General features: G+C 41.9%; 1 protein-coding gene across 5 annotated transcripts in view; it reads left to right on the top strand.

Moving 5' to 3' along the window:
* Positions 1-4,450: 4,450 nt before the first annotated feature.
* Positions 4,451-27,595, top strand: part of LOC310698261 (ubiquitin carboxyl-terminal hydrolase 12-like) — a 51,363-nt gene continuing 28,218 nt past the window's right edge. The window contains exons 1-2 of one of the 5 annotated variants that reach the window (XM_083485293.1): positions 4,451-5,047; positions 22,303-22,395. In XM_083485293.1, the coding sequence (XP_083341419.1) occupies positions 5,000-5,047; positions 22,303-22,395 (141 nt within the window). In that variant the 5' untranslated portion in view covers positions 4,451-4,999. Of the gene's footprint in view, positions 5,048-15,254; positions 15,518-16,541; positions 16,634-22,302; positions 22,396-27,595 lie in introns of those variants that run through there. The other 4 variants (XM_083485295.1, XM_083485292.1, XM_083485294.1 and 1 more) reach the window with 4 other exon arrangements.

Genomic DNA, 27,595 nt, shown 5'->3' on the forward strand with positions numbered 1-27,595 from the left:
ACCATTGGGCATGCTGGCTCGGACTGATAGGAGTTGGAATCAAACAATATTTGGGGGGGAATGCACTACATTGACTATTCCTGGGCAGTAGGAAAGTATAGTGGGAGTTGCACCGGTAGCAAAAAGGTCTGCAAATAGCCTCTTTTGAGAAGAGCTAGTGAGTGCTTGGTTCATGAGCCTTCACACATACACCCCCCCAAGTGCAGAGTGCAGCTTCAGTAACACAGTTGCTGGCCCAGAAGGGATAAAGTATCAGTACTGATCCCATTGCCCTATATAATTTTTGATATCTGTGATATTCAGGGGTTTTGTTTGTTTGTTTATAAACTGGACTTGTTTTTTATGTTTTTTAATTCTCATATCTGTAAACTGCTTTGAGATTACTTTGCTAATGGCAAGTGATACATAAATATTAAAAAAATACAAAGTAAATCAAATCGAATCGAATTGTCTAAGGCTTCAGCCACAGAGTGAAAACCAAAAAAAGAACATTCCCTGATTAAGTGGTAGGATTGTAAACAAGTAACAAGTTTGGAATGTTTGAAAGAACATAGGAAATACCCTGAGGGAAGGGAGTTTTTTAGTCATTAGTATTAGTATTAGATTTCAATTCAATTCAGTTATGAATTGCTTCTCATAAAACACCCTAAAGTGATTTTACAATAAAATCACATATAAAACAATTTCTAGTAGCAACACATTGGGATAAAAATATCCCTTAAAAGTCTTTTTGGAAAATGGAAGGTTCAAAGGTTATTTAACCAAAGGTTATTAAACTTGTGAGACTGGTAGCCTCTGTGCTTGCAGAAAACTCAAAAACACAACCAAGAGTCTTGTGGCACATTAGGAACTAGCACATTTTATGATGGCTGTGGATTAAAACTCGTGTTGCGCTATGATCTGCAGTTTTCTGATATATTATGCACACATGAATGTAGGGTTAGGGGGGATGTAGACAATGGAGTTAAATGGCAATAAAATGGAAATATCACAGTCTCACAATTCAGTTAAAGCTTAGATGAACTTTCCTCAACCCAATACCATTCAAATGCTGTTGGACTGCAACTCCTATCACCTTCGATTGTTGCATGCTGATGGGAGCTGGAGTCCAACAGCATAAACTAGAGGGCATCAGGCTGGAGTAGGCTGGCTCAAATGTACGGTGCCACTTTTATTCAGCAATGCTAAAACGACTGTGATATCATGAATTATTGCCACTGTGGTCATTTTGCGTGCTTCTAATCAAATTTCCACAGAAGTGACCTGCTTCACAGCAGCAGGTCAAGGGACTTATTGCTAGTGGGCCCCCTGCTGAGGAGCAACCATCCACAGATGCCCAACTGTGCTCGCTTGTGATACCAACTCCAATTTCCATTTAATTCCAGTCTTATATCCCCCACCTTCAAATGTATTTGCTCAGTGGGCAGGACATACATGTATGAATGGTGGGGGTGGTGTCTGCCCCCATTTCCCTGACACATATTATTTAAGCAGAGTTATAATGCCCAGATAGGGCTACAATATAGAACTGAAGAGGGTGTTCCAAGTATTAGTTGTTAATGAGTAGAAAAGCAGATTGCCTGTGGCTGGAATACGAAGATGAACTTATCCACATTTACCTTTTGCCTCACTCTTACCACACTTTAATCCTCTGTGCTCAAATGTGGGTTCCTTTCCAGCTTTCCCCGTGGAAATATACACTTTAAACTGAAGAGAAACCAAACAGCAATTTGGGTTTTCTGTGGACTGCTGTTTGCTCCAATTGAGCTTTTAAGAGCAGCTTTTTGTGGGGAAAGCTGTGAGGTAAACAAAACAATACAAAAACAAAAGCACTCAGACATGGAGCTTTTAAATGTGGACCGTGCCTAGAAAGAGCAGAGGAAAGGTAAGCGTGCATAGGCCTGAGAGATTAACATTTCCGCTCCTAGTTCTTGCTGACATGATTAATAGAAATCCCTTTAGCCTCTCTGTTCTCCTGCTTGTGCCTCTGTGCAGCTCTGTTCTGCAAATACAATAGTCTTGTTCCAGTGCAATTTAATTGCAATTGTTAAAAATACACTGAGAGCCTCAAGTGTAAAGCAGTATAAAATGTTATTTTTGGAGTTCTATTGTTGCTTGAGGCTGCCTGGGTGCCAAGCAAAATATAACTAAAAACACATTTTTAAATCCACAGCCAAAAGCAACACAGACTCTAATGATGATGAAATGCTCTGCAAACACAACTAGAAAAACTTCTCCCACAGCTGCCACCCCCTTCCACCAATGCAGATATTTAAAGAAAGGCAGCAATGCTATTAGGAATCCCGACTCACTGCAATCAATGAGACTCTCTGAAGCCCCCTGTTGGATCATGTCCATGTCCCATCTAGTCCAGCAACCTGTTCTCATAGTGGCCAACCAGGTGCTCATGGGAAACACACAAGCAGGACCAGAGCATAACATCACACTCCACACCTGTGATTCCCCAGCAACTGGTAGTCGGAGGTATATTGACTCCAAAAGTGGAGGTACACCATACCCATTGTGGCTAGTAGCCATTGATCATCATATCCTCCATTTTGAAGCCATCTAAGTTGATCTTCCATATCAACGTGGCTAGGATTAGGTGTCAAAGAGAAAGTGGGGGATATCTAGTGCTGTGTCTGTTAAAAACTCAGTAGGGCCTGCCACCCCTGCTCACATTGCTCACCAACCCTGCCTTCCTGCCACCCCCCCAAGCCCCATAACCTTTGCTAACCCCCTCCCTGTACACCTCGCCCCAAAGCCCTCCCCTTACAGCTTACCCCCGAAACCCTCCCCTCCCCTCCTAGATAAGAATATAAGAGCCTGCTGGATCAGGCCATTGGTCCATCTGGTCCAGCATCCTGTTCTCACAGTGGCCAACCAGATGCCCTAAGCAGGGCACAAGAGCACCCCCCCCCCCGTGGTTTCTTGTAGCTGGTTTTCAGAAGCATTACTGTATCCATCTGTGGAGTTTGCACAGCCCGTTCTCCCACCCCCTTGCCGTTTCCACAACCCCACTCCCTGTCCCCTCATAGCTTGTCCCATCTATGCTCATCCCTGTTCATTCCCCACTCCCATCCCTGAGGTTTTCTTCTCTTGGCCGAGGTGGCGGCAGGATGAAGGGGAGAAACACTTTGTCGTCATCACCCCTGTTATGTTCTGGTGGACCAGAACATAACAGGATTTGCAGATACCCCCACTTCACCTTGCTGTTGCATATTCCTGAGATTCTGGTGGCCTTGTAGTGGTTGGAGACAGTTCCTTCTTGCTGATTTTGCAGCTGGCACTGACATAGAGGAAAGGAATAGGAGGCAGAGAGAAGGGGAAGCTGATTGAGAAAGGGGAGAGTCTGTGAGGAGAGGCAGAGCTTAATCTGAATCTGGCCTTTTCCCAGTTACTCCTTTTCTCACCACCACCACCATGTGTTCTTCGTACCTTCTCACTTTGTGTCTCTATCTCCATGGAAGCTCCCTGGAAAATGGGGTGATGGCCATGGAGTCTCAGCTGCTCTCAACACTACTTAAGTGCATGTAAAAACAGTTTGAATTTGGGCAGAAAGGTCTTGCCCCCCCCCTTGAAGCTCACCCTACCCACAGATTCTCCTCAACTTCTCTGTGCCTGGGGCAGAGAAGAGCAAATGTACCCGCTTTCACCAAGTTTGGAGAGAGGGAGGTGTTCTGGCAGCGGTAAAAGTGTGCGGGGGGGGGGGAATGGTGGCAGGAGGTAGTATATCCCCATTTCGGCTCATTTCTATTTTGGCCAACAGTGTCTCTGAGATTTGTTTCTGAGTAGACACTCATAAGGGGATTGTCTCATGAAAATGTGATCCCTGCAGAAATGAAAGTGACCCACTTCCAAAACAACGCGGAAATGTATCGTGTGCACAGTGGCAACCCCAATTTTATATACTTCAGACTAATATGCCCCATTATACTGTAGGGCTTTTTGCAATCTTATTTGGGAGTAAGTTCCATTGAACAAGGACTTACTTCTGAGTAAGCCAGCAGAGGAATGTCCATGGGGCTTACCTCTGAGCAGATGCACACACATTTGAACTCCTAGGCTACAATGCAATTCCTTAGCAAACTTAGATGGACAGATTGATTTCAGTGCAGCCGAAGAAACTTGTTGAGCATGGAGGTGAAGGTGGGGGATGAATGCTGATTATGTCCTCAGGTAATAGGGTGGGGGAAGCCCAGATTGAATTGGGGGGCTAAGAGGAAAGGAGCTAGTGGCCTAAGCAGAACAACCTAAATACCTGTAAAGCCATGTACGCTGAAATGTAAGAGAAAACCTTCATACATAAATGATCCACTGCAAAAGTTCCTTCAGTTTTTTTTATTCTTCTGTCATTCCTCCAAGGGGTTCAAGATAAAGTTAATAATAATAACAAATTATTTTATTATTTATACATCGCCCATTTGACTGGGTATATAAGTGGGTTTCTTTCCCCCCCCCCCCAACAACAAACAACCAGTCTGTAAAGAGAAGGCAAAGAAAGACTGAATGGCCCACGGTTACCCAGTGAGCTTCGTGGCCGCACTGGGAAATCGAATACATCGCTTCCTTTAAAAACCGCGAGGACCTAGCACGAGGAGGGAACTTGTGGCCCGCCACTTGCCGATGGATTTCAGCTCCCACCAGCCCCAGTCTGCAAGGCCAGCGGTCGTGGTTGATGGGAGTGGTTGGAAACAACATAAAAACAAACAACCCTGTGCAGTATATAGGACCATGGTTTAGGCTTAATAGTTAATCAGTCCGGCTGTAAACGGAGGCGCGAGTGGAAATGGAAAGGCGGAATACAAGCAGCGAAGTAGGTGCAGGATGAGTTTCTCCTGTTCCCACAAGGAGGTGCGGGGGGGTGGGAACGGGACGCCGGAACTTATATTTCGGACTTGTGGGAGGGACGCCGGAGCCATTTGGGCGAAGAACGCGTGGCTGCCCGGAGCGCTTCAGCGGGTGCTCTAGTGACGGCGGGAACCACCATGGTGGGTGGATGGTAATGCCGGTGACGGTCCGAAAACTCGCCTCCGTCTGTACCATGGTAAGGGGTGGAGAATGGGCTCCAATCCCACCTCTGTCTCACAGGGGGATTCTACCGCATAGGAGCTCCCCTTCTCCTCCCCGCCCCCTGTCAGCACCCTTCTCCCTCCCTCTCCAAGCATGCCTCCCCTTCTCAAATTGGCCGGGATAGAAACTGGAGAGGGCAATAAGTAGGTGGGTAAACAAATAAAATAAATGAAAGCCCTGCCCTGTAGGACTACGGCGACCAACTTTTAAACACTCCCCGTCCTCCGAATTCTGTTGTCCCGTCTGTGTTTTGAGCACATGCAGAGTTCTTCTCCACTTCCTCCCGACACCCGCTAAAGGGAAGCACCAGCTTTTTCTTTTTTTAAAGAAACGACTGTGCATCCAGCTAAGTTGGGTGGGTATTAAGTAGACCCATTGAAATCATAGTCATGTCTGAATCTCAGTGGGTACGTTTTGAGTGGAACTTAGTTGGGTGCAGCCCAAAGTGTGTAGCTCTTAGCACATGTGCATAGTTGTTCCTCCACTTCCTGGCACACCTGGCCCACACTGCCTTATGAAGGACAGCATCCATTTCAAAAGGATGGAAGTTGATTTTTTTTTAAAAAAATGTTTAAACGGTCTCCCTTCCCAAGAGTGACACATTTGAAAATAGGAGGGAAGATTATCAAACATGTTTTTTTTGTGTGCATCTCTGTGTTTGTTTTCTGGCTTTACATCCTCCCATTTTTGCAGCTGAGAATAAAATTCTACCTACTTCTTCCTAGCAATACCATCCACCTGCACCTTTCATATCAAACTGGCTTGCCAAGATTTTACCTCTGAAAGTTTGCTTCAAGAAGATATCTCTCACCTTTTTGCCCTAGCTCTTGTAAACCTTCCTTCCCCCCATAGTTAATATCACCCCTTATCCCAAGGCTATTTCATGTACAAAACATTTATGTGTAGGAAATGGTGTGAAACAAGTCTGTGCATTTGTCATCTATGGGGATCATGCATGTATTCATTGAATTAGCTTTATGCGTGGAGCGCAGCTGCAGTGGGAGTTTGCAGCCTGGATGTGGAGGTTCAGTGAATTATAAATAACTGACAAAAGGGTTTCTAACATACTTTTCTCCACTTAATTGTTTTCTGGGTGGGACTTGCTGGATATGTGAAGCAGGAAGCTGAAAGTAGAGGTCAAATTTCTGGAAACTGTGGAAGAGATTGCATTCCCCCCCCCCCTCATCTTCCTATCTTTTGCTGAAAGCTGGTTTTTTTTTTTTGCCAAATCAGAACTCACTGGTTCCTTCTTTCCCTTTCTCTGTGCAATCCGTAATGGATATTGTACCTTTAGGTTGCATCAATATCCCGTTTCCAACCTCTGTTTTGTATAGCATCCTCCTTTCTCCTAGATACTTTCCACGCCAAACTTTCTCCAGTAAATATCAGAAGTTCCTACTTGATGTTTTTGTTCTCTTCTTTTTAGGTATCTGTCTTAATCTTATTTATTGCATTTATACCCCAGTTTGCTTCCATTGTGGAACTGGGGGCAGTGTTGTGCGTTATGTTTCCAGGGAATCCAAGCATTGACCAGCAAGGCTGCCGTATCCTGCATCTTCAGTCCATGCATCATTATTCAATGTGTACCCATTCTCCTGGACTCTTTCCACACTGCTTTTGTTCTTTCATGTGTTTCTTACCTACATTTGCCTCTGGAACCCTGTTGGGGATGAAACCGGTATGGGAAAAGTCAGGGAAAGAGAAGGATTAAAGAACTGCTGTTCTCTATTGCAAAGTTTCTCCTGTTTCATCTTTCTTTTTTGCAATGGTGTAGGGGGGCCCATCATCAGAGTAATGCAGCTTAACATATAATTAGGCCCTCACAATACTTCTCAGAAACTTTATTGCACCTGCCCTTTGTATTCATACCCTGGAACACGTAGGAAACCTGTGGGCATTCATATGTTCCTGGATTACATCCCCAGTCATCCCTGACCACTAGCCATGCTGGCTGGGGCTGTTGGGAGCTGGAGTCCAGCAAAAGCTGGGTTTCTCATCAATTCCCTTGAAAGTTCTCCTTCTAGGTTCTCTTTCGAGCTGGTGTCATCTTCAGTTATTCCAGTTCTTTCTCCTCCTGTGAGGTGGCTTTTCATAGCTGATGTGGTCGGACCAAGGCTGAATAAAGTGGTCCTATTACTTCTCTTCATCAAGACACTAGACTTCTGTTGAAGCAGTCTAGAATAGCATTTGCTTTTTTTGCTGCTGCATCACACTGTAGACTCATGTTAAACGTGTGGTCTACTAAGACCTCCAGATCCTTTTCACATGTACTACTGGCAAGCCAGGTGTCCTCCATCTTATCTTTGTGCAGCTGGTTATTCCTGCCTAAGTGCAGAAGATGACGTATGTCCCTACTGAAATTTATTTTGTTCATTTTAGCCCAGTTCTCCAATCTGTTAAGGTCATATTGCATCCTGTTTCTTTCTTCAGCAGCATTAGCTACCCCTCCCAGTTTAGTGTCATCTGCAATTTGGATCAGCATCGCCTCAGTTCTTTCACCCAACTCATTTAGATAGACATTGAACAAAAACGGACCCAGGACAGAATCCTACAATACTCAACTTGTCCCTGTTTTCCAGGATAACAACGAATAACTAGTAAGCACTCTTTGGATTCAGACACTCAGCCAGCTACAAATTCACTTAAAAGTTACCTTGTCCAGTCTATATTTTACCAGTTTCTCCACAAGAATATCATGGGGGACTTTGTCAAGAGCCTTACTGAAATCAAGATACACCACATTCACAGCTTGTAACTCTATCAAATAAAGAAATGATATTTGTCGGGCCTGACTTGTTTTTGAGAAACCCATGCTGGGTTTTAATAATCACATCCTCCTTTTCTAAGTGCTCACAGATCAATTATTTAATAAGCTGTTCTAGGACCTTTCCTTCTATCAATAAGCTCACTAGTTGGTAGTTATCTGGGACTTCTTCCTCTCCCTTTTGAAGATGGGGACAACTTTTTGCCCACCTCCTGCCTGCAGGGACCTCACCTTTTCTCCTAGAATTCTCAAAGGTTATAGACCAGGGGTTCTGAGATTACATGTGCAAGCACCTTTAGTACCCTTGGGTGCATCTCACCAGGTCCTGGAGATTTAAATTCATATAAGGCAGCTAGATGTTTCCTTACCACCTTTTTTCTGTCTTGGGCTGCAGCCCCCACCTTGCAACGTTTATTCTATTATTGCCAGGTTGGGCACTGCCTTCATTTTGGGTGGAGACAGAAGCAAAGTAGCTGTTGAGCTGAGCAGTTCTGCCTTCTGACACCCAATAGCTTTTCTCCATCTTCAGCATGCAGAGGGAGATTATGAGGGGAGTGATTGTTGCTTGTTAAAAATATGTACATCTGTTAAAATGCTTTGGAGTGCATAATGCTGCTGTGGCATTTGTCTAATGATGTCTTGAGATGATGGGTTTATAGTTGGGAACCATGGAGGAAAAAGAGAAATGTGAATTTAAAAAGATACAATAAGCATCCTGTGTGGGAGATCAAGCCCTTGCTTGTCAATGGAAAACTATGAAGGTAATCCATTCTAACGAAGTGGGACCTTATTAACATCAAGGGAAAAGGCATGGTTGAAAGGACGCTTATTAGGTCTGGGTTTGGTCTGTGCCGGGATGGGAGAACACCCAGGAACACCATGTAAACCATCTTTATCTCCATTGTGGAATAGAAATGTGATAAATATAATAATAATAATAATAATAATAATAATAATAATAATAATAATAATAATAATACTTGACATTAAGTTGCCTTAAATATAAATGACCAGAGCACTTGCATGCATTGCCACAATTAAGCATAGCAGATGGAGGGCTGAGAGAACAGTAAATCTGAAGAAGTATTGGTACAGATGGGGCAAAGGAGGCATGCTCATATCTCCATACTCCCTCCCCAAGGAGTCATGCTCTACCCATCTTCTCCCATTTCCATCCATGCTTTGAACATTCTCCAGCTTCAGTGTAATTAATTATGTGCTCTTGAAGCCCACTTTGCTTCCAAAGCAAAGTACTTTCTATCTGTAGCTCTTGGCTGCATCCGTTCTTGCAATAGCCTGACAACCTTCCCCAGCCTAGTGCCCTCCAGATGTTTTGGGCTGCAATTCCTGTCGGCTCCAGCCAACTGAGATGGAGAGTTGCAGTCTAAAAGTTTCCACATTTGTGAAATAGTCCACTAAAAGGGGAAATGCCTAGCTCCATGTTGCCCTTGATTAATTGTCAACTGGGTCACTTGCCAGAAGACTTATCCACCATGCATGAATTCTTGAATGTGGGGTGGAATGTTTAATTTCTTCTTAATTTTGAGATATAAATATGGATATGCTGTTGTTGGGATGTCTAATAAGTCACATGAATGAATTTTGCTGGACATAACTTTTCAGTGATTTTGCCATATTTTTATTATTCTTTTTGGTCCCAGATGGATATTTTGCTCAAGAGAATGTAGTTATCTTTGTTTTATAAATACACACCCCTCAATCCATATCCTTTTGAATTTTACCAGAAAAGTGAATAGCTGCGCTGGCTACATTTTATAATGAAAGACATTATTGATGATTATTTTACTTGCTGTATTTATGGACCATCCTTCCACCATAACTGCCCCCAATGTGGTTTTACAAAAAAGAAAAAGAGATTTCAAAACAGTTCACGCAATTACAGTCTTAAAAATAAATCTAGCAATCATTTGGCAAAAATAGCAGCAGTCAAATAGGAATAACAGCAGGAGAGTCAAAACAGAGTGTCAGAACAAGTAACAGTACAATAATAACTATTAATTTCATTTCTGAAGGCAAAAAAACAGAGAAGAGAATTGTAGTTGCATGTCACAGAACGCCCCATTTCTTGCTTAGGTAGGCAGCCTGTTGTTCCTAATTTCAAAAGCCTTCAGCAAGCAGTCAGTTCAGATCTCTTGCAAGAGCAATCTGCCCCATGTCCAATAACTTGCACGGTGTGAAGGCTTAGGTGGGGGAGAGAGATAGCGAAATAGATGTCAGAAAAAGAGAAAAAGGTTTGGATGGGAGAAAGAAAGAGGGGCAGACACATACTTTGCATGGTGTTCTAGACCACTGCTTGCTACCCAGCATGTAGCCCTTGACAGATTATCTCGAGCTCTGGTTTATTGGAAATGAGCAGCATGCTTGTGCACACTGCCCAGTTGCTCTTGCTTCATTTCTCCCTTGGCACAAGCACAAAAAACAAGCATGACAAACAAGCATGACTCCCTACCACATCTGAGCCAAGGCTTGTGGTGTCTCCAAAATAAGTGAGTATTCATAAGCCAATAACAAGCCATTTTTAAAGCTGGCTAGTGCTCATAGCTTTTAAAGGAGAAAGACCTGTGATTCAGATGTTTTGAGAAGTGAAGCTTAATTGCAGTGTCCTAGTCTCTTCTTCCACTGACTATGGGATAGGAATGAAGGAGGAATGATTGGGTAAGGAGCAGGAGTTGATTAAGAACCTAAGAACAGTCCTGCAGGATCTGGCCAAGCTGTCATTTAGTCCAGCATCCTGTTCTTACAGTAACCAGCTAGATGCTTGTGGGAAACCAGCAAGCACAAGAGCCCTCTCCCTTCCTGTGGTTTCCAGCAACTTCTATTCATGAGCACTGCTGCCCCCAGTGGCTGGGCAAATTGGCTCACAGAGCTACATTCCAAGGTTTGACTTTAGTGAAAAACTACTGACCTTTACTGAACAATGATAATAAATTATTTACATTGATTTTGTCACAAAGATGAAAAAAGTTTTTACAAAATTTCATTCATCATGATCAATGTGGCTAATGGCCAAGAGACGTCGCCTGGAACACATTATGTATTTTGGAATATCTGAATTGCCACAGTGAGAAGCAAGCTGCTTTGATATTTTGGAATGCAGGAAAAGCCTTTGACAATGTGAATTGGGTATTCTTGTTTAGAGTATAGCAAGAAATGAACTTTGGAGATAACTTTATTAAATGGGTAATACCTATTTATACATCACAGAAGGCCCAGATAATTGTTAATGGAGAACTGATAAAACCATGCAAAATATAGAAGGGGACAAGGCAAGGGTGTCCATGGTTCCCACTGCTTTTCATTTTGGTCTTGGTAGTCTTGCTTAGAGATATTACACAATATGAGAGAATGATGAGAGTAAAGATCCAAAAAGAAACTTATAAGTAACAGGCATTTGATGGAAACTTGATGTTAGTTCTGGAAAATCTGCTACAGGGAGTAGAGATTCTTAGGGATAAACAAATTTTGATATGTTACCAGGCTTTAAGGTTAATCACCAGAAAATGATAATGTTAATAAAGAATATGACAACAGAAGATCAGAAGGTTTTGTTGGAGAAACCAGGGCTCCAAATTGGAAAAAGTAAAATATTTGGATGTTGTTATGTAAAATGTGAATTGTATGTTGTTGCAAAATAATTATGTTAAGACATGGGCTGAAAATTTGAAAAATATGTCAAGGTGGGAAGCTAAAAATGGGTAGAATCTCAGTGATAAAGATGAATGTTTTGCCTAGAATGATGTTTTTATTTCAAACAATACCTAATTTGACTAATGATTTCTGTTTAAACAATGACAGAAAGATTAATCTAAGTTTTTATTGCAGGAGAAAAAACCACAAGTTAAAATCAAAGTATTGCAAGATGCAAAGGATTGGGTTTACCTGATTTGAAATTGTACTTTGCAGCTTGTTGCTTAGGGTGGAAGAAGGAATGGCTGACATTGAGAAATAAGAGACTTTTGGAACTAGAAGGATGTGAGTTGAGGTTTGGATGCCATGGATATTTGTGGTACGTTAAAGTTAAAAGTTAATGTGGATTTCAAAAATAACTTTATTAGATGTGCCTTATTAAGAATCTGGAATAAATATAAACCTAGGTTATGTACAAAGACATTGTTATGGATTTCACCACAAGAAGCCTTTTATAGAAAAGAGGTGACAGGCAAAGAGAAATGGTTAACCTATCAAGACGTCTTAAGAGTGGAACCAAGGAGATGGTAAAATTAAAACAAGGGAACTTTTAGCACTGGAAGCTGATAGCTTCCAGTGGTTTTCTCATCTACAACTAACGGAGATTCAAGCTGGATAAAAAGACTTTGGTATAGAACAATTTTTTTTTTTTTAAATACAGTTGTGTACAAATGATGAACATGTTGCAAAAATGTATAAACTTTGGTTGAAATTGAAATTTAATCTAACACTTGATTAAATGTGGATTTTTTTTGGTTGTAATAGATTGAACATATTGTGGATGAAAGTGCTAAGATTTACATTGTGTTATGGTCTTAAAGATTTTTTAAATATAATGATGTATCAATGGTATACAGTCCTACCTTGATTTTCTAACAGGATGCTTTCCAGAAATCCGTCCAACTTCCGAAACATTTGGAAACCAAGGCACGGCTTCTGATTGGCTGCAGAAGTGTCCTGCAGTCAATTGGAAGCCACACTGGACGTTCAGCTTCCGAGGCAAAGTTCGCAAACTGGAACACCTACTTCCGGGTTTGCAATGTTTGAGTTCCGAGTTGTTTGTGGACCAAGTTGTTGGAAAACCAAGGTACAGTGGTACCTCAATTTACGAACTTACCCGTTCTGGAAGTCAATTCGTAAACCAAAACCGTTCTTAAACCGAGGCGCACTTTCCCTAATGGGGCCTCCTGCCGCTGGTGCCCTTCCACCATTCAGATTCCATTCTTAGACCGAGGTAAAATTCTCAAACCAAGACACTATTTCCGGTTCTGCAGAGTTTGTAAACCAAATCGTTAAACCAGACTGTTCTTAAACTGAGGTACCACTGTACGACTCTATAACTATGGCAAAGTTATTCAGAATGTATAAAGATGTTCCAAATGTTAGCTGGAAGTGTGAAAAATATGAAGGGACATGTTATCATGCTTGGTGTGCTTGTAAAAAAGCTAAGAAATATTGGATACAAATTCAGAAGTTTTTAAAGGTTAAAGTTCAATTGAGGCCAGAATTTCTCCTGCTAAGAATAATGAAAATACAATTAGAAAAGGACCGTGAAACATTATTTCAATATATGATTACAGCAATGAGATATGCACAAAGATTCATCATTACCTACTGTGGAGGAATCGTTGTTAAAATTATTGGACTTAGTTCAGATGGTGAAGTTGATGTGTTTAATTAGAGAAAAAATCATTGCTGAAATTTACTAAAGATCGTTATAGATTTTTGGCGTGAAAAGAAAATGAGCATGTGATATCTGGGTTTGAGGACTGAAGAAATTAGTGGTCTATAGGAAGTGGAATAATTGGGTGGATCCACTTGGAGTGGATGCTTTGATTAATTCTCTTTATATAGCTGACAGACAAAATGGGAAATTATTCTTTTTTCTTTGTGTTTTTATTTAGATTAGTTTCTTTTATCTTTGAAATTCTAAAAGGATATTGGATATACGGTATTAATTTTTGTATATCTTTTTTCAAACTTCAATAAAATCTCTTGGAAAAAAGAACATGCTAGCAGTCTTTATTCTAGATTTACATCTGTGCTGAAAGAGAGGACAAGCCAGAATATTTAGGATGGTTATCACCTAAGTAAACGGAGAAGTGACTTATCCCATGAGTTTTAGTTGAGTATTTATTAAATTTTCATATGGAAGAAAACAATATTTTGGAAAGAGAATAGGGAAATTGTTCTTGAACAGTAGGCTTTTCAGACCTAGGACCCACTAGTAACCTTTTCAGACCTAGGACCCACTTTTAACCCAAGCATGCATTTGAGGTCCCATTTATTAATCTTTAACCATATATTTGTATGCTAGTAGTGCTCCTGTTGCAACCCTTCTTGGATCAGGCCCACCAGTTGAATATCAGTGTTCTAGATGATGCATGAAGCATTGCATCCTGCATGGGAGATAAAAGGAGGCATTCTCCTTAAGATGGTACATGCCCTCTTCAGCAATAGAAATTAAAGGTAACATGCTTTAAAAAACAATTCTGGGGCATTTTTTCATCAGTCATAAGTTTTAAATTGCTTTGTCTTAACATACTAAGGCTGCAATCCTATATACTCACTTTCCTTACTTCTTCCCAGACATACAAATAATTAAGCTGTGAATTTTTCTGCTGTAATTAGCTGCTTTGTTTTAAACTATGCATTTCTTTTTGAAGACTTTTGTCTGTAAATACCTTCTGGGACTCTTTAAATCGTTGAAGTGAAAATAGACTGACAAAACCCAACATTTTACTCAAGGCCATGTTCACACATAGAATCATAGCACTATGCCATAAAGGAGGTGTAAGGAACCTCAAGCTTGGGGACTAAATGTGGCTCCTCGGTCTTCTCTGTCTGGCCCTCAGCAGTTTCCTCAGGCCACACTCCTTCCCTGGCCATACCCCTCGCTGGCCTGCTCCATGTTGTTGAGGGTTTTGCCTGTCTGGAATATGTCCCAGAACTCTGACCATACCTCTTCCTTTCCTGGATAGAAACTAGTCTGCTGTACAAAAGTAACATTTACATTTGTTGTTCTGGCCCTGCTCACTAGTGATTGTTGTTGGGGGCAAAACAAACCATGATCCCATATCTGTATCATTTGTGGTTCATTTACCCGCTTGCGCAAAGAAGGGAGTGAAGCGGGAGCACATAGGCAGTTCACGGTGTGACTTACTAAACATTATGATTTATTGTTACCTGCAAACATGGCCAAGAAGTGGCAATTTATATATTTTACTCAGAGCAGTGTCTTAAAAAAGAGTAAGGCTTCTGCATCCTTGAACCACAAACAGAGGATGTGCCTTCAGAATCTTTACAGTAAGGTTTTATATGTGCCAAGGATAATAAATCAGTTCTAACTTTGCCCATGAATGGATTTCATTGCACTGTAAAATGAACTGTTGTAGCAAAGCAATTACTCTGTGAAAGATGGGAGAGAACAAGAAGTTCTTCAGCAAATAAAGTAGGAAAGGAGGCTTTAAATAACTGGATGAAGTTTTGTTGCATCTCATAGTAGTAAAGTAACATGGCAAATGTGTGCTTTGTATTAAGAACCTGGGTCTGGTTTAGATCCAGCCTTTTTGAGCTTTAAGTGCAGCTATGAGTCACTTGCTTCTGATAAGACTCCTCCAGGGCCTGTGAAGCTGGTTTCATGTGGACATTCTATAGACAATTTTTACGATCTGTATATAGTGTTATTCTTAAATCCTCCTCTTCGGGAGTACTAACATACTTGTCAAATAAACCAGTATCCTGCATTCTTCCATGTCTGGCTAAAGATGGTTGTTGCTGGTTTTCTTAACAGCTTGCTGGCTTGGGCTAGACTCTGTCACTGAATTGCTTTTTGAAGTAGTTTGTGCTTGTAGAATTCAAACTGGAAAATACAGCAGTCTATATATGGACTCTGCATCGTGTGCTGTTGTTTTGACTTCTCAGCCCTGCTGGTTTTCTGGTAGTCTTTGGCCTTGGCCTTTTCTCTTTAGGGTCTGTTGGATTTCATACCTGATCCTTCTGCCCCAAGGATTTGTATGACGAAAGCTGCGTGGGAAATGCATGTTTGTTCTCCTGAGCAAGAGACTGTGTTTTGGTTCTGCGGCAGGCTGCCTCCCACAGTCACATTCTTATCATGGGTGTATGAATGAAGTTGGAAAACACTACGAAACAATGTGAGCACACAGTTACCTGCTCAATTTTCAGGGCTTTGGAATGTCTCTCCTAGGAGCTGCTTCTTAAGCAAAATGTAATATCTATTTAAGTGTGTATCTCAAAATACGGTGTGTAAATGAAACAAATAAGCATAAAACATTTTGCATTAAAGACTTGCCCTAAATTGGCTGAAGCTCCTGGTGTGTATGAAGTTTAGTAGCAAAGGTGGGTTGGTTTCACCTTTATAAGTAGAATGGCCTGCAAGGACAGCATTCAAAATCCTCCAGGCGCCAGGCACATTTTGCAACTGGAATGTTCTGTCATGGTCATGTGGGCCCTCATCTGTCGCCACATGTGGTATAAGCAAGACTTAACTTGGCCACCTCATTGCTGTCTGTGAGAACTGAGTAGTTGTGGGTTGTTGTCTTCCTTTGTGGTTGGGGTAGAGTTGATTGTGTTATGTTTTACTGGACTATTGATTTTTGTATTTATTCGGATGCTGTTTTTGATGACTTAGGCATTACCTGGAAAAGCAGATTAGAAATATTTTTCAAAATAGAAACACACACACACAAAATCTGGGTCCTCCTGCCCCTGCCTCTAGATTCAAGTGGTACAGCCCAGATATAGCAAGGCGAGCCACTTCAGGAAGAGCTAGGCCTTGCAGGAACTTGCACTAGATACCAGCTGGCTCCAAGCGCCCCAACCCCCTGGCCTTAAATAACCATTTTCTAATCCAAAGGCCCTGTAGCACATTATGTTTTGTGGCCAGTGTAATCCTTCAGATGCTTTCTGAAACATTTAGCTTACCGCTGCCCTGTCATTTTCCCAGGAAACCATCATGTTCTCCGTAAAGGTCACTTCTGCTTGCTCCTTGCCTCCTGTTGGTTATTAATTTTATTAAATGCATGTTGCCCACAGCTTGTTCTTCAAATAAAATACCACTTTAAAAAGGTGAATTTAAAATAGAAGTGAAAGAAAGTTGCGCCTGTCACTTAGGGTGAACAATTGGCCTTGGATTCTGAAATGACTGGAGTGCATTAATACTAGCTGCTGGAGAAGCAGCAGCAGGCTTCTTCAAAATAGCAAAGCTTTCTGGTTGTGGTGGTTGGTTTTTAATGGAAATAAAGCCTGTCTATAGACACCTGTTACACTGAAACCAGTGTTCGAAATTAGCCAGGCATCAGGCGCATTTAGCACCTGACTATCGGCCACTTGTGACCAAGTGAAGATGCCTAGGCACCAGGATGGCAGCTGACATCTCCACCATCAGGAGGTGCGTGCCTGGGTATTCTTGGATCTTGACTGTTTTCACACACTAATCCTGTAGAATTCTAGCAGTTATATTTTAGCTGCACAATCAGTATGAATTTCAGGAACCTAAATGCAGCGAACAATGTTATAGTTAATTGTTGTAGCTTGTCATCACTTACCCCACCCCACTGCCCAGCTTACAGTTGTGAAGAGGGCACATGGGTAAGAGCACCAGAGATGCTAGTATGTGTTAGTTGCCCCACATTTCTTCGAGCTTTGAATATATGCCGTTTGGACAGGTGTGTAGTACCATCTGCGGATCATTTTCAAAGAGTTATCCTTAATAATTGCTGATACAGTTAAAATGGTTTAATGAATAAAATTGCATTCTATAATGCTTTATCAATCCTCTTTCTCAAAACTGTCTACCACACGGCACGTAAATTTGCAACAGAAGTGAACACCCCTCCTCGGAGCATTGTATACAGATGACTGGCATCTTATGCTTTGGGATAGCGTGTAAGGCTGAAATCCTGTATAGTCAAAACAACCTTTTAAAAACTGGAAAATGGCATGTAAAAAGCACAGTATAGCACTTACTAGTGTATGATGACTGTTTTTAAGCTCTCAAACTTACTGAAGAAAACCTGGTGCAGAAAGAGCTTTTAAACTCTCTGCTGTCTGTGCATTTAATTTGTGTGATTTCAACTAGCCAGGCTTCAACTGCATAAAGTTGAAATCACATAGTCTTATTTGTGCACAAGCTGCAAGTCACCTCTATATCCATGATATTTTACTCTTAAGGCAGGCATTTAAACTTAGGCATAGTAAATTTTGTTGGCAGTTTTTGATGTATAAGAGGTGATCAGTTGTAATAAAAATCTTTACATGAGACCAGCTTGTGTGAATAATCTAGAAAGTGGCCTTTACTGTAGGACTGAACAAAGGATGTTAATGCAAGGTCAGAAGGAGCGATGAAGTGGGGAGAACAAAGACTCTTCCTTTGCTTCTTGTTCTTCAAATTGGAGATACGGAGTAGAAGATCAAAGTTTGCAACCTTGAGTCGCTGAAGTTGAGCAAATTCCAAAGTCAAGGTCCTCTGACACAGTTGTTTTAACTTGCAAAAATGATTTGAAGGCAGTTAGTTTGGTTTCTTAAATGTTTTAATCATTAAACCAGCTCTTCGAGAAGCCCTTAAGTTGCTGGAAATACTATGCTGCAAATTCCTTTTATATCAATGTCACAAGGCTTTCTCTCTCTGGCTTTCTTGGTTTCCTGCCTTGGCAGTCATATTGGAGGCCTTGTTTGGTCACAGTAGCAGTCTTCCAAGTGGGACAAGTACCTGAACAATAAGTTCATAGAATCATAGAATCATAGAGTTGGAAGAGACCACAAGGGCCAACCCCCTGCCAAGCAGGAAACACCATCAGAGCACTCCTGACATATGATTGTCAAGCCTCTGCTTAAAGACCTCCAAAGTAGGAGACTCCACCACACTCCTTGGCAGCAAATTCCACTGTCGAACAGCTCTTACTGTCAGGAAGTTCTTCCTAATGTTTAGGTGGAATCTTTTTTCTTGTAGTTTGGATCCATTGCTCCGTGTCCGCTTCTCTGGAGCAGCAGAAAACAACTTTTCTCCCTCCTCTATGTGACATCCTTTTATATATTTGAACATGGCTATCATATCACCCCTTAACCTCCTCTTCTCCAGGCTAAACATGCCCAGCTCCCTTAGCCGTTCCTCATAAGGCATCGTTTCCAGGCCTTTGACCATTTTGGTTGCCCTCCTCTGGACACGTTCCAGTGTGTCAGTGTCCTTCTTGAACTGTGGTGCCCAGAACTGGACACAGTACTCCAGGTGAGGTCTGACCAGAGCAGAATACAGTGGCACTATTACTTCCCTTGATCTAGATGCTATACTCCTATTGATGCAGCCCAGAATTGCATTGGCTTTTTTAGCTGCCGCATCACACTGTTGGCTCATGTCAAGTTTGTGGTCAACCAAGACTCCTAGATCCTTTTCACATGTACTGCTCTCAAGCCAGGTGTCCCCCATCTTGTATTTGTGCCTCTCATTTTTTTTTTGCCCAAGTGCAATACTTTACATTTCTCCCTGTTAAAATTCATCTTGTTTGTTTTTGCCCAGTTCTCTAATCTGTCAAGGTCGTTTTGAAGTGTGATCCTGTCCTCTGGGGTGTTAGCCACCCCTCCCAGTTTGGTGTCATCTGCAAATTTGATCAGGATGCCCTTGAGTCCATCATCCAAGTCGTTGATAAAGATGTTGAATAAGACCGGGCCCAAGACAGAACCCTGTGGCACCCCACTAGTCACTCTTCTCCAGGATGAAGAGGAACCATTGATGAGCACCCTTTGGGTTTGGTCAGTCAGCCAGTTACAAATCCACTGAGTGGTAGCATAGTCAAGACCGCATTTTACCAGCTTCTTTACAAGAATATCATGGGGCACCTTGTCGAATGCCTTGCTGAAATCAAGGTAGGCTACATCCACTGCGTTCCCTTCATCTACCAGGCTTGTAATTCTGTCAAAAAACAAGATCAGGTTAGTCTGACATGACTTATTTTTCAGAAATCCATGCTGACTATTGGTGATCACAGCATTCCTTTCTAGGTGCTCACAGACTGTTTGCTTAATGATCTGCTCCAGAATCTTCCCTGGTATTGATGTCAGACTGACTGGGCGGTAATTATTTGGGTCCTCTCTTTTCCCCTTTTTGAAAATAGGGACAACATTTGCCCTCCTCCAGTCTGCCGGGACTTCGCCTGTTCTCCGGGAATTCTCAAAGATGACTGCCAGTGATTCTGAGATCACATCTGCCAGTTCTTTTAATACTCTTGGATGCAGTTCATCTGGCCCTGGAGACTTGAATACATCTAAACTAGCCAAGTATTCTTGTACTATCTCCTTAGTTATTCTGGGCTGTGTTTCCTTTGCTGAATCATTTTCTCCAAATTCTTCAGGTCGGGCATTGTTTTCTTTATCGGTGAAGACTGAGGCAAAGAAGGCATTGAGGAGTTCAGCCCTTTCTGTGTCCCCTGTTTGCATTTCACCATCTTCTCCTTTGAGTGACCCCACTGTTTCTTTGTTCTTCCTTTTGCTACAAACATACCCATAAAAACCTTTTTTGTTGCTTTTAACCTCTCTAGCAAGCCTGAGTTCATTCTGTGCTTTAGCTTTTCTGACTTTGTGTCTACATGTGCTGGCTATTTGTTTGAATTCCTCTTTGGTGGTTTCCCCCCTTTTCCATTTTTTGTACACATCCTTTTTAAATCTTAACTCAGTTAAAAGTTCTTTAGATAGCCACCCTGGCTTCTTTAGGCACCTTCCATGTTTCCGTCTCATTGGTATTGCTTGACGTTGTGCTTTTACTATCTCCCTCTTAACAAACTCCCAGCCATCATGAACTCCCTTTCCTTTTAGTATTACTGTCCATGGGATCTCACCAGCACTTCCCTAAGTTTTGTGACGTCGGCTTTCTTAAAGTCAAGAAATTGAGTCCTAGTATGCTTGGCTGCTCCTTTCCGCTGTATAGTAAACTTCAGAAGAGCATGATCACTCGCGCCTAATGATCCTTCCACTTCTACCCCACTAACCAGGTCATCAACATTGGTTAGGACCAGATCTTAAATGGCTGTTCCTCTTGTTGCTTCTCCCACTTTCTGGACAATGAAGTTGTCTGCAAGGCCAATGAGGGATCTGTTTGACCTTATGCTCTTGGCTGAGTTTGACATCCAACAAATATCCGGGTAATTGAAGTCCCCCATTACTACTATCTCCCTTCCTTTTGCATGCTTGGCCATCTGTTCCAGGAAGGCATCATCTATGTCCTCCGTTTGGCTTGGTTGTGAGGAGTTTCTTGCATGTGAGCAATAGCCCCCAAGGTAGTCCCAACAAAGGATGTGAAATGTTTGGTGACTCCGGTTGTTTTAGCATGGTTAGGGGAGCTACATTTGTGGTGAGGGTCAGAGCATGCTTCCATTTAGCTCATGAGACGTCACTCCCTCTTCCCTAGGTTCAATTCCTGACATCTCCAAATAGGAGATTCCTGTCTGAAACCTTGAAGAGCTCCCCCCAATCAGTGTAGAGCAGACTTCCCTAACCTTGTGTCCTCCAGATGTCTTAGACTGCAAGTTCCAACTGCCCCAGTCAGCATGGTCAGTAATTAGGGGTGATGGGAATTGTAGGCCCAAACATCTTGAAGGCACCAGATTGGAGACAGTGTTCTAACTAGATATTAGGCAGCTTCTTATTTTCCTATATAAGAGTGCATTCTTCCCCCTTTCTCCCACTTGGAAAAAAATGTGTGTGAAGTGTCTCTCCATGACCTAAATTGCTTTACAGACAATTTCATTAAATTGGCAGGGTTTGGGGGCACTTTATGTAATGACACAGTCTTCCATTAGCTTTTGGGGATACAGGAAACCCTTCTGTTTCAGTACCTCTTGGGAAAAAGTGCTCATGTTGGTGCAAAGTTCTTGTTGAGCTAGGGCTGGGGAGACCAAGCTAAGATCTCCACTTAACCCTGAGAGGGCCTTCTCAGTGTTTGCTCCCAGACTTTGGAACTCCCTTTCTAGAGAAGACTGCCTTTCTAGAGAAGACTGCCTCCCTCCTTGGTGTCCTTCCGCTGGCAGGTGAAGACTGTTTTATTCTGATTGGTGTTTTGGAGCTGACTGATTTTTAAGGAAAGGACTCTGCTGTGCTTTTTTATTATTTGTATTTTAACAGATATTTTTTTTTATATACTGTTTTAACTCTAGTGGAGTTTACTGACTTCCTGATGATTCTGTTTATTGGATTCTCTTTTAGCCTTTTGTATTTTATCTATGTTTTTTAAATTTATGTAAGCTTCCTTGAGACCCAGTCTGCGGAAAAGGTGAGATGATGATGATGATGATGATGATGATGGTATTCCTCTGTGGATCATCTTGAGCCAGTCACTATTTGTCAGCCTTTCCTACCTCACAGGGTTATTGTGTGGGAGTGAAGAGAGAATCATGTATGCTGCCTTAAGATCCTTGTGGAAAGGTTGCAATATACATGCATACATTCATATGAACATATATGTTGCTTTGACTTTGCATCTGTGATGCCATATACCTGCCCTGTTCAGTAGATCTTAAGGGCATTTTAATCACAGTTTAGCACATGGTCTAAGAACATCTGATGTCTGCAGCATTTGCAGAACTAGAAAGCTGTAGTCAAGATCACCCCATTTGAGAGTCTAATGGGAACCCCATATAACAACAGAATATTCTGTATCTCTGTGTGTATTCATTAATAATTTCTCCTTGCTTAGAGATGCAAATGATGTAAGCCTTTCCCCCCCTACTCCTTTCCTTTGTTTTTTCCAGGGCGCCAGTGTGTCTGCTGCTTTGGAGAAAGAGATTGGTGTAGAAGGTGTAGAACAGATTCCTGGGGATGAACATTACTTTGGCTTGGTCAATGTGAGTAGCCTTTCTGTGTCTGGGTTTGTATTTAATAATACCTTCTTACTTCCACCTTTTGGGTTCTAAAATGAAAAGTATTTGTTCCTGAGCAGCTTCAGTCTGTGGGTGCTGCTACTGATACAAAATTGAAAGAGGCTTAAATTAGCATCCTGTGATGGGCAAGCTCCATCTTTTTATCTATATTTATTTTATGAGCTTAAAAAAGCAAACTAAAGAGAGTTGGTTTTTAAATATCTGTTGCTTTCCTTTTGGGGCAAATGCTAAGTATTTACAAAGACATGCTAGAGTAGAGATTACATTTCAGCAAAACTTTTTACCGTTGATGTATTGTAATACTTATTAAATTTATAGACCACCCTTCATCCAAAGATCACAGGGTGGTTCACCACTTAAAAATACAAAATGAGAACACAAAATACACAATAAAACAACAACAAACCAATAATAACCCCCAAAACACACTTAAATGGCTGTAGAATGTTGAATCAGTCAGAGGCCAGACTGAGCGGGATTTAACCACTCACCTGTCAGCTGTTAAGTGGGGATTAAGTCCTGCTGGGAAAAGGCAACCACAACAAAGCAAATTTCAGAACCACTCTCCTGCCCATCAGCTGATGTGATGTTATTTGATTGGCAGGTGGGCACGGTTGAGGAAATTGTCCAAATTGGACCTCTTATTGAGGTAGTCTTGACCTATGGCTGCCTCCCAAGTAGTTTTATGTATTTAAAAGTCTTTTTTCAACTGTTTAATATTTAATAATCTCTAAGTTGTATCAAAATGTATAACATAAAAACAGTAAGACAGTATCAATAAAACAGATATGTGACATAGAAACCATTAAAGCAATATTGAACAGATAAAAACAGAATTTCAATAATAGCAGGATCTAACCTTATGGGTCAGTGGAAATCTGGGCAGAAGGCTACATCTTTGCAAGGAGTCAGAAGCAACTCATGGATGTTGTTTTGGCATGGGAGAGGAAAGAGCATTTCATGCAAGGATAAGTTGATTGAGTATTCCCTCAAAGGTGCAGTGTAGACTTCAAAACTTTTGTTCAGTTGTCATGTCAAATTGATGAAACTGGTGGCATGTTTTGTGACAACAATTTCAGGTGTGAAACAACTTTACAAGCTGGCTTGTCCTCCCTCGGGGTAGTCAACAGCCATTCTAGAACTTTGACATTGGGGGAGATGGAAGGCAAGCTTTGGTTACAATACAAATAGCAGGATAGCAGGAAGAGGATCCCCCAAAATGCTTCTTCCCACCCGCAGTATTCACTTGGACAAATGTTTGACATAATATTTCCTGCAGTGGTTCTTTGCTCCTCCTCCTGCCTTTTTTGGTCAGAAGGAGTTGCTTTTTCAGTCCTACTGTTTTATTATCCTTACAGTTCCTCCGTCATGTTTTGTAATGATTTGAAAGGCAGCATTACTTCCTGGAAGTGTGCCAAGTTTTAAAGGCTGCATTTCCACTTGTTATCTTCGTAGACGCATATGGGATGGCTGCGAGAGCCCATCACCGTTACGACTTGCTTCCTTTACAGCCAGGTTTTAAGCTCCGGGGCTAAAGCCTTCTTGCAGGTCTCTCAAGTGCTCTAGAGCAAGCTGAGGTTTTTGCCTGCTTCTTTGTTGCCTGTTTGGCTGCTTCTGAGATGTGACATGGGAGATATCATCATGAATCTGCAGGATTTAAGCAAATGCTAAACATTCAACTTTGAAGCAGGTGCAGAGCACTCCAGTTTTGATCAGTGCATTAGTGTTAGAGGAGGTATTTAACCTTTTCCGACTTTGATGTTATCCTAATTTAAATTGTCTCTCTGAAGCTGTGAGCCCTGTAAGCAGAGAAATAAAGAGGTAAAACATAGAATAGAATCATAGAACTGTAGGTTTAGAAGCAATGTTCGAAACTCCCATTGTTCTAGGCGCATTTTGTGACAGGGAATTTCATTAGCGTGAGCAGTTTCTGAGCTCTGGGTACAATATTGCGTCTAAGATTTCAGATTAAAATTGCAGAGTGGAAGGAAAGGAGAACCTTTTTCTGCCTCCCCACTTCCAGCTACTTTCTGAAGACTGGAGAAGAGACCCCCTCAAGAATATTAGGGGGTGGGCAGGGGAAGGACTAGACCATGTGAAAAATTAACATAATATTTTAGCTGCAGTTCGTTCATTTTCATCTTTGTTTCCTTGTTATAAAAAAGCACACCTAGACATTCCATTGTTGTGCCCATAACCTAGATTTAAGGTGCCATTTAGGTCCTAGCTTTCATATCTCAGTTTCTACCACTGGTTGGAAGGGATCCTGAGGATCATTCAGTCCATGTACCTGTGTATTTTCTCCTTTTGGGTAGGAGGTCGGTTTTGTGCTGGACTAGATAGGCTTCTGGTCTGATCTAGCAGGCAGGAGGTGATCCACACTGCTCCAGGCAATTCATCTGTGTCTAGGTTTCAAGACTGAAACTCATTCAACAATACATGACTAGGCAATGCTCTGAGCACATTCATTGGCAACTCTGCAAACAGTGGTATCCAAGTCACTGTGGATGTGAGTGATTCTGACTTCAAATTGCCTAACAAATAAGTAATAATGGACCTTTATGGAATTTTCAACACCCACTTGCGGGCTGCCTTTTGGAAACACCTGTTGAGAAGGTATGGTCATATGGATCACACCTTGCCAGATCAAAAGAATTGCTCTGGCTGCAGGCCCATTTCTAAACTCATTCTAATGTACTGCTTCTACTTTTGTAAGTCCCTAAATATGTTGAAAAGGGATGCGGGTGGTGCTGTGGGTTAAACCACAGAGCCTAGGACTTGCCGATTAGAAGGTCGGCGGTTCGAATCCCCGCGATGGGGTGTGGTCCCATTGGTTGGTCCCTGCTCCTGCCAACCTAGCAGTTTGAAAGCACGTCAAAGTGCAAGTAGATAAATAGGTATTGCTCTGGTGGGAAGGTAAACGGCGTTTCCGTGCGCTACTCTGATTTGCCAGAAGCAGCTTAGTCATGCTGGCCACATGACCCGGAAACTGTACGCCAGCTCCCTCGGCCAATAAACCGAGATGAGCGCCGCAACCCCAGAGTCGGTCACGACTGGACCTAATGGTCAGGGGTCCCTTTACCTATAATATGTTGAAACTAGTGTACATACATCTAGGCAGGTTCTCTTGCGTGAACCTGCCTAGATATATTATGCCTAGAATGAATGAATATATATCTATATATCTATATCTATATAGATATATATCTATATCTAGATACCGTACAGTGGTATCTCGGGTTACATACGCTTCAGGTTACATACGATTCAGGTTACAGACTCCGCTAATCCAGAAATAGTGCTTCAGGTTAAGAACTTTGCTTCAGGATGAGAACAGAAATTGTGCTCCGGCTGCGCGGCAGCAGCAGGAGGCCCCATTAGCTAAGGTGGTGCTTCAGGTTAAGAACAGTTTCAGGTTAAGTACAGACCTCTGGAACGAATTAAGTACTTAACCTGAGGTACCACTGTACTTTTCCATGTATGACGAGTTCTTTTACTCAAAATTAATGTTAAAAATGGGGGGGGGGGTCATCTTATACATGGAGGAATTTGTTAGCGGCGATTGGGTGGGTGAACAGTGTCTGCTGCAAGGGCTGCTTTGGATTAGCTGTTGCTGTGTAAATCGGATGGGTTATGTCTGTTTGCATCAAGGGCTGCGGATTTGCTACCGCAGTGGCAAGTGGGTGTGCGGTTGTTGGCTTCTGGTGGCGAGCCGGCATACACTTTGTGTGTTCTGTGGCGCATGCGATTGGTAGTGTTTGTCAGTTGGGTGAGTGATTATCGGCATATCCCCCCCCCCCCAGCTCAATAACTTTGGGCAATCATCCCCAAAAGAAGCTCAACAACTCCATCTTCCCCCATTTTCTTAAATTGTAGTCCCCCAAAATAGTCTTATACACGGGGTCTTATACACACACTTAGGTATTATTATCACCCTTGGTGTTGACCTTCAGAGTTGAACCATGACAGGGCCTTATGAGTTGTGATTCCCCAGTCTTGGAATCAGGAAGGCTTGCCTGGCAACAGGACTGATGTCTTTTCTGCGTCAAGTGAAAGCCTGTTTATGACCTTTTCGATATTTATGTTCTTTAGTTTGCTTAATGCTATAGAACATTAGGTGCTGTACTTTTATTGTTGTCTTTGTGTGCTTTTGAATTACTGCTCGCTGTTTGGAAAGCCTTCAGACGCGAAAAACAAGAAAAGAAAGGTTCTAAATAAGTTAACTAGCCTGCAAATACTTTTAATGGCGTTAAAATATTTGTATTACACGTTAATATTTGTATTACACTGACAGTCTGAAAGAACCAGCTCCTTATTTTTGGCAATTTACAAAAACTTCTTCATTGCTAGAAATGACTGGGCAAGTGCAGATTTTCTCCCCTCTCCCCAAGTTTGAGGGGCTTTATTGGATCTGTGCACTCTATGTATGGGCACTCTATGTATGTACAATTGTCTAGTGTTGGGCAGAGTAGATATGTTGGCCTAGCACTGAGTAGCATGAATCTTCTATTGGAGTTGCATGCTTTTATATCTCTAGGACCCTTATTGGAAGTTGAAAACTCAAGGTGCCACAGCTAGAAAATCATGCACCAGCAAAATCACTCCAGGCAGAAATAATTAATTAATTAAATGAAATACATTTCGCACACATTATTTGGCTGCATGATCTAGTAAGTTAGAGTTTTTCATTCGCAAGTACATAAATGCTGCAGTTTTCACTTTTATTCCAGGGTGCCCTAATTATAAAACAACAGATTGGTAGGGAAGCAGTAACAGGATTCACAGAGCACCATAGGCGTAGCCAGGATTTTTGTTAGGAAGGGGCAGGACTTTTGTTGGGGTGGGTGGCAGAACCAATGTGATTGGTCAGTTAAGTATTTCTATTTTCACTTGATTGCGGGGGGGGGGGGCGCTCAACTGCCCGCCCCGCTTGGCTATGTTCATTCAGAGCACTTATTACCAACAGGGACAATGGAGGGGAGATTCGGTGGTATGTTGTTGTTTTTACATATCACCTTTCTTCCAAGGCAACTAAGGCAGTTCACAACATTAAAACACTAAAACAAATACATGATATAAAACAAAGGCCCACAGAGGCCTCTCATGCCAACTGGGAGCTGGTGATATGTGTATTCTCCGACCACAGGCTGCCATGTGTGCTCCC

The sequence above is a fragment of the Podarcis liolepis genome (assembly GCF_965112155.1).
Source record: "Podarcis liolepis genome assembly, chromosome: Z".
Lineage (NCBI taxonomy): Eukaryota > Metazoa > Chordata > Lepidosauria > Squamata > Lacertidae > Podarcis > Podarcis liolepis.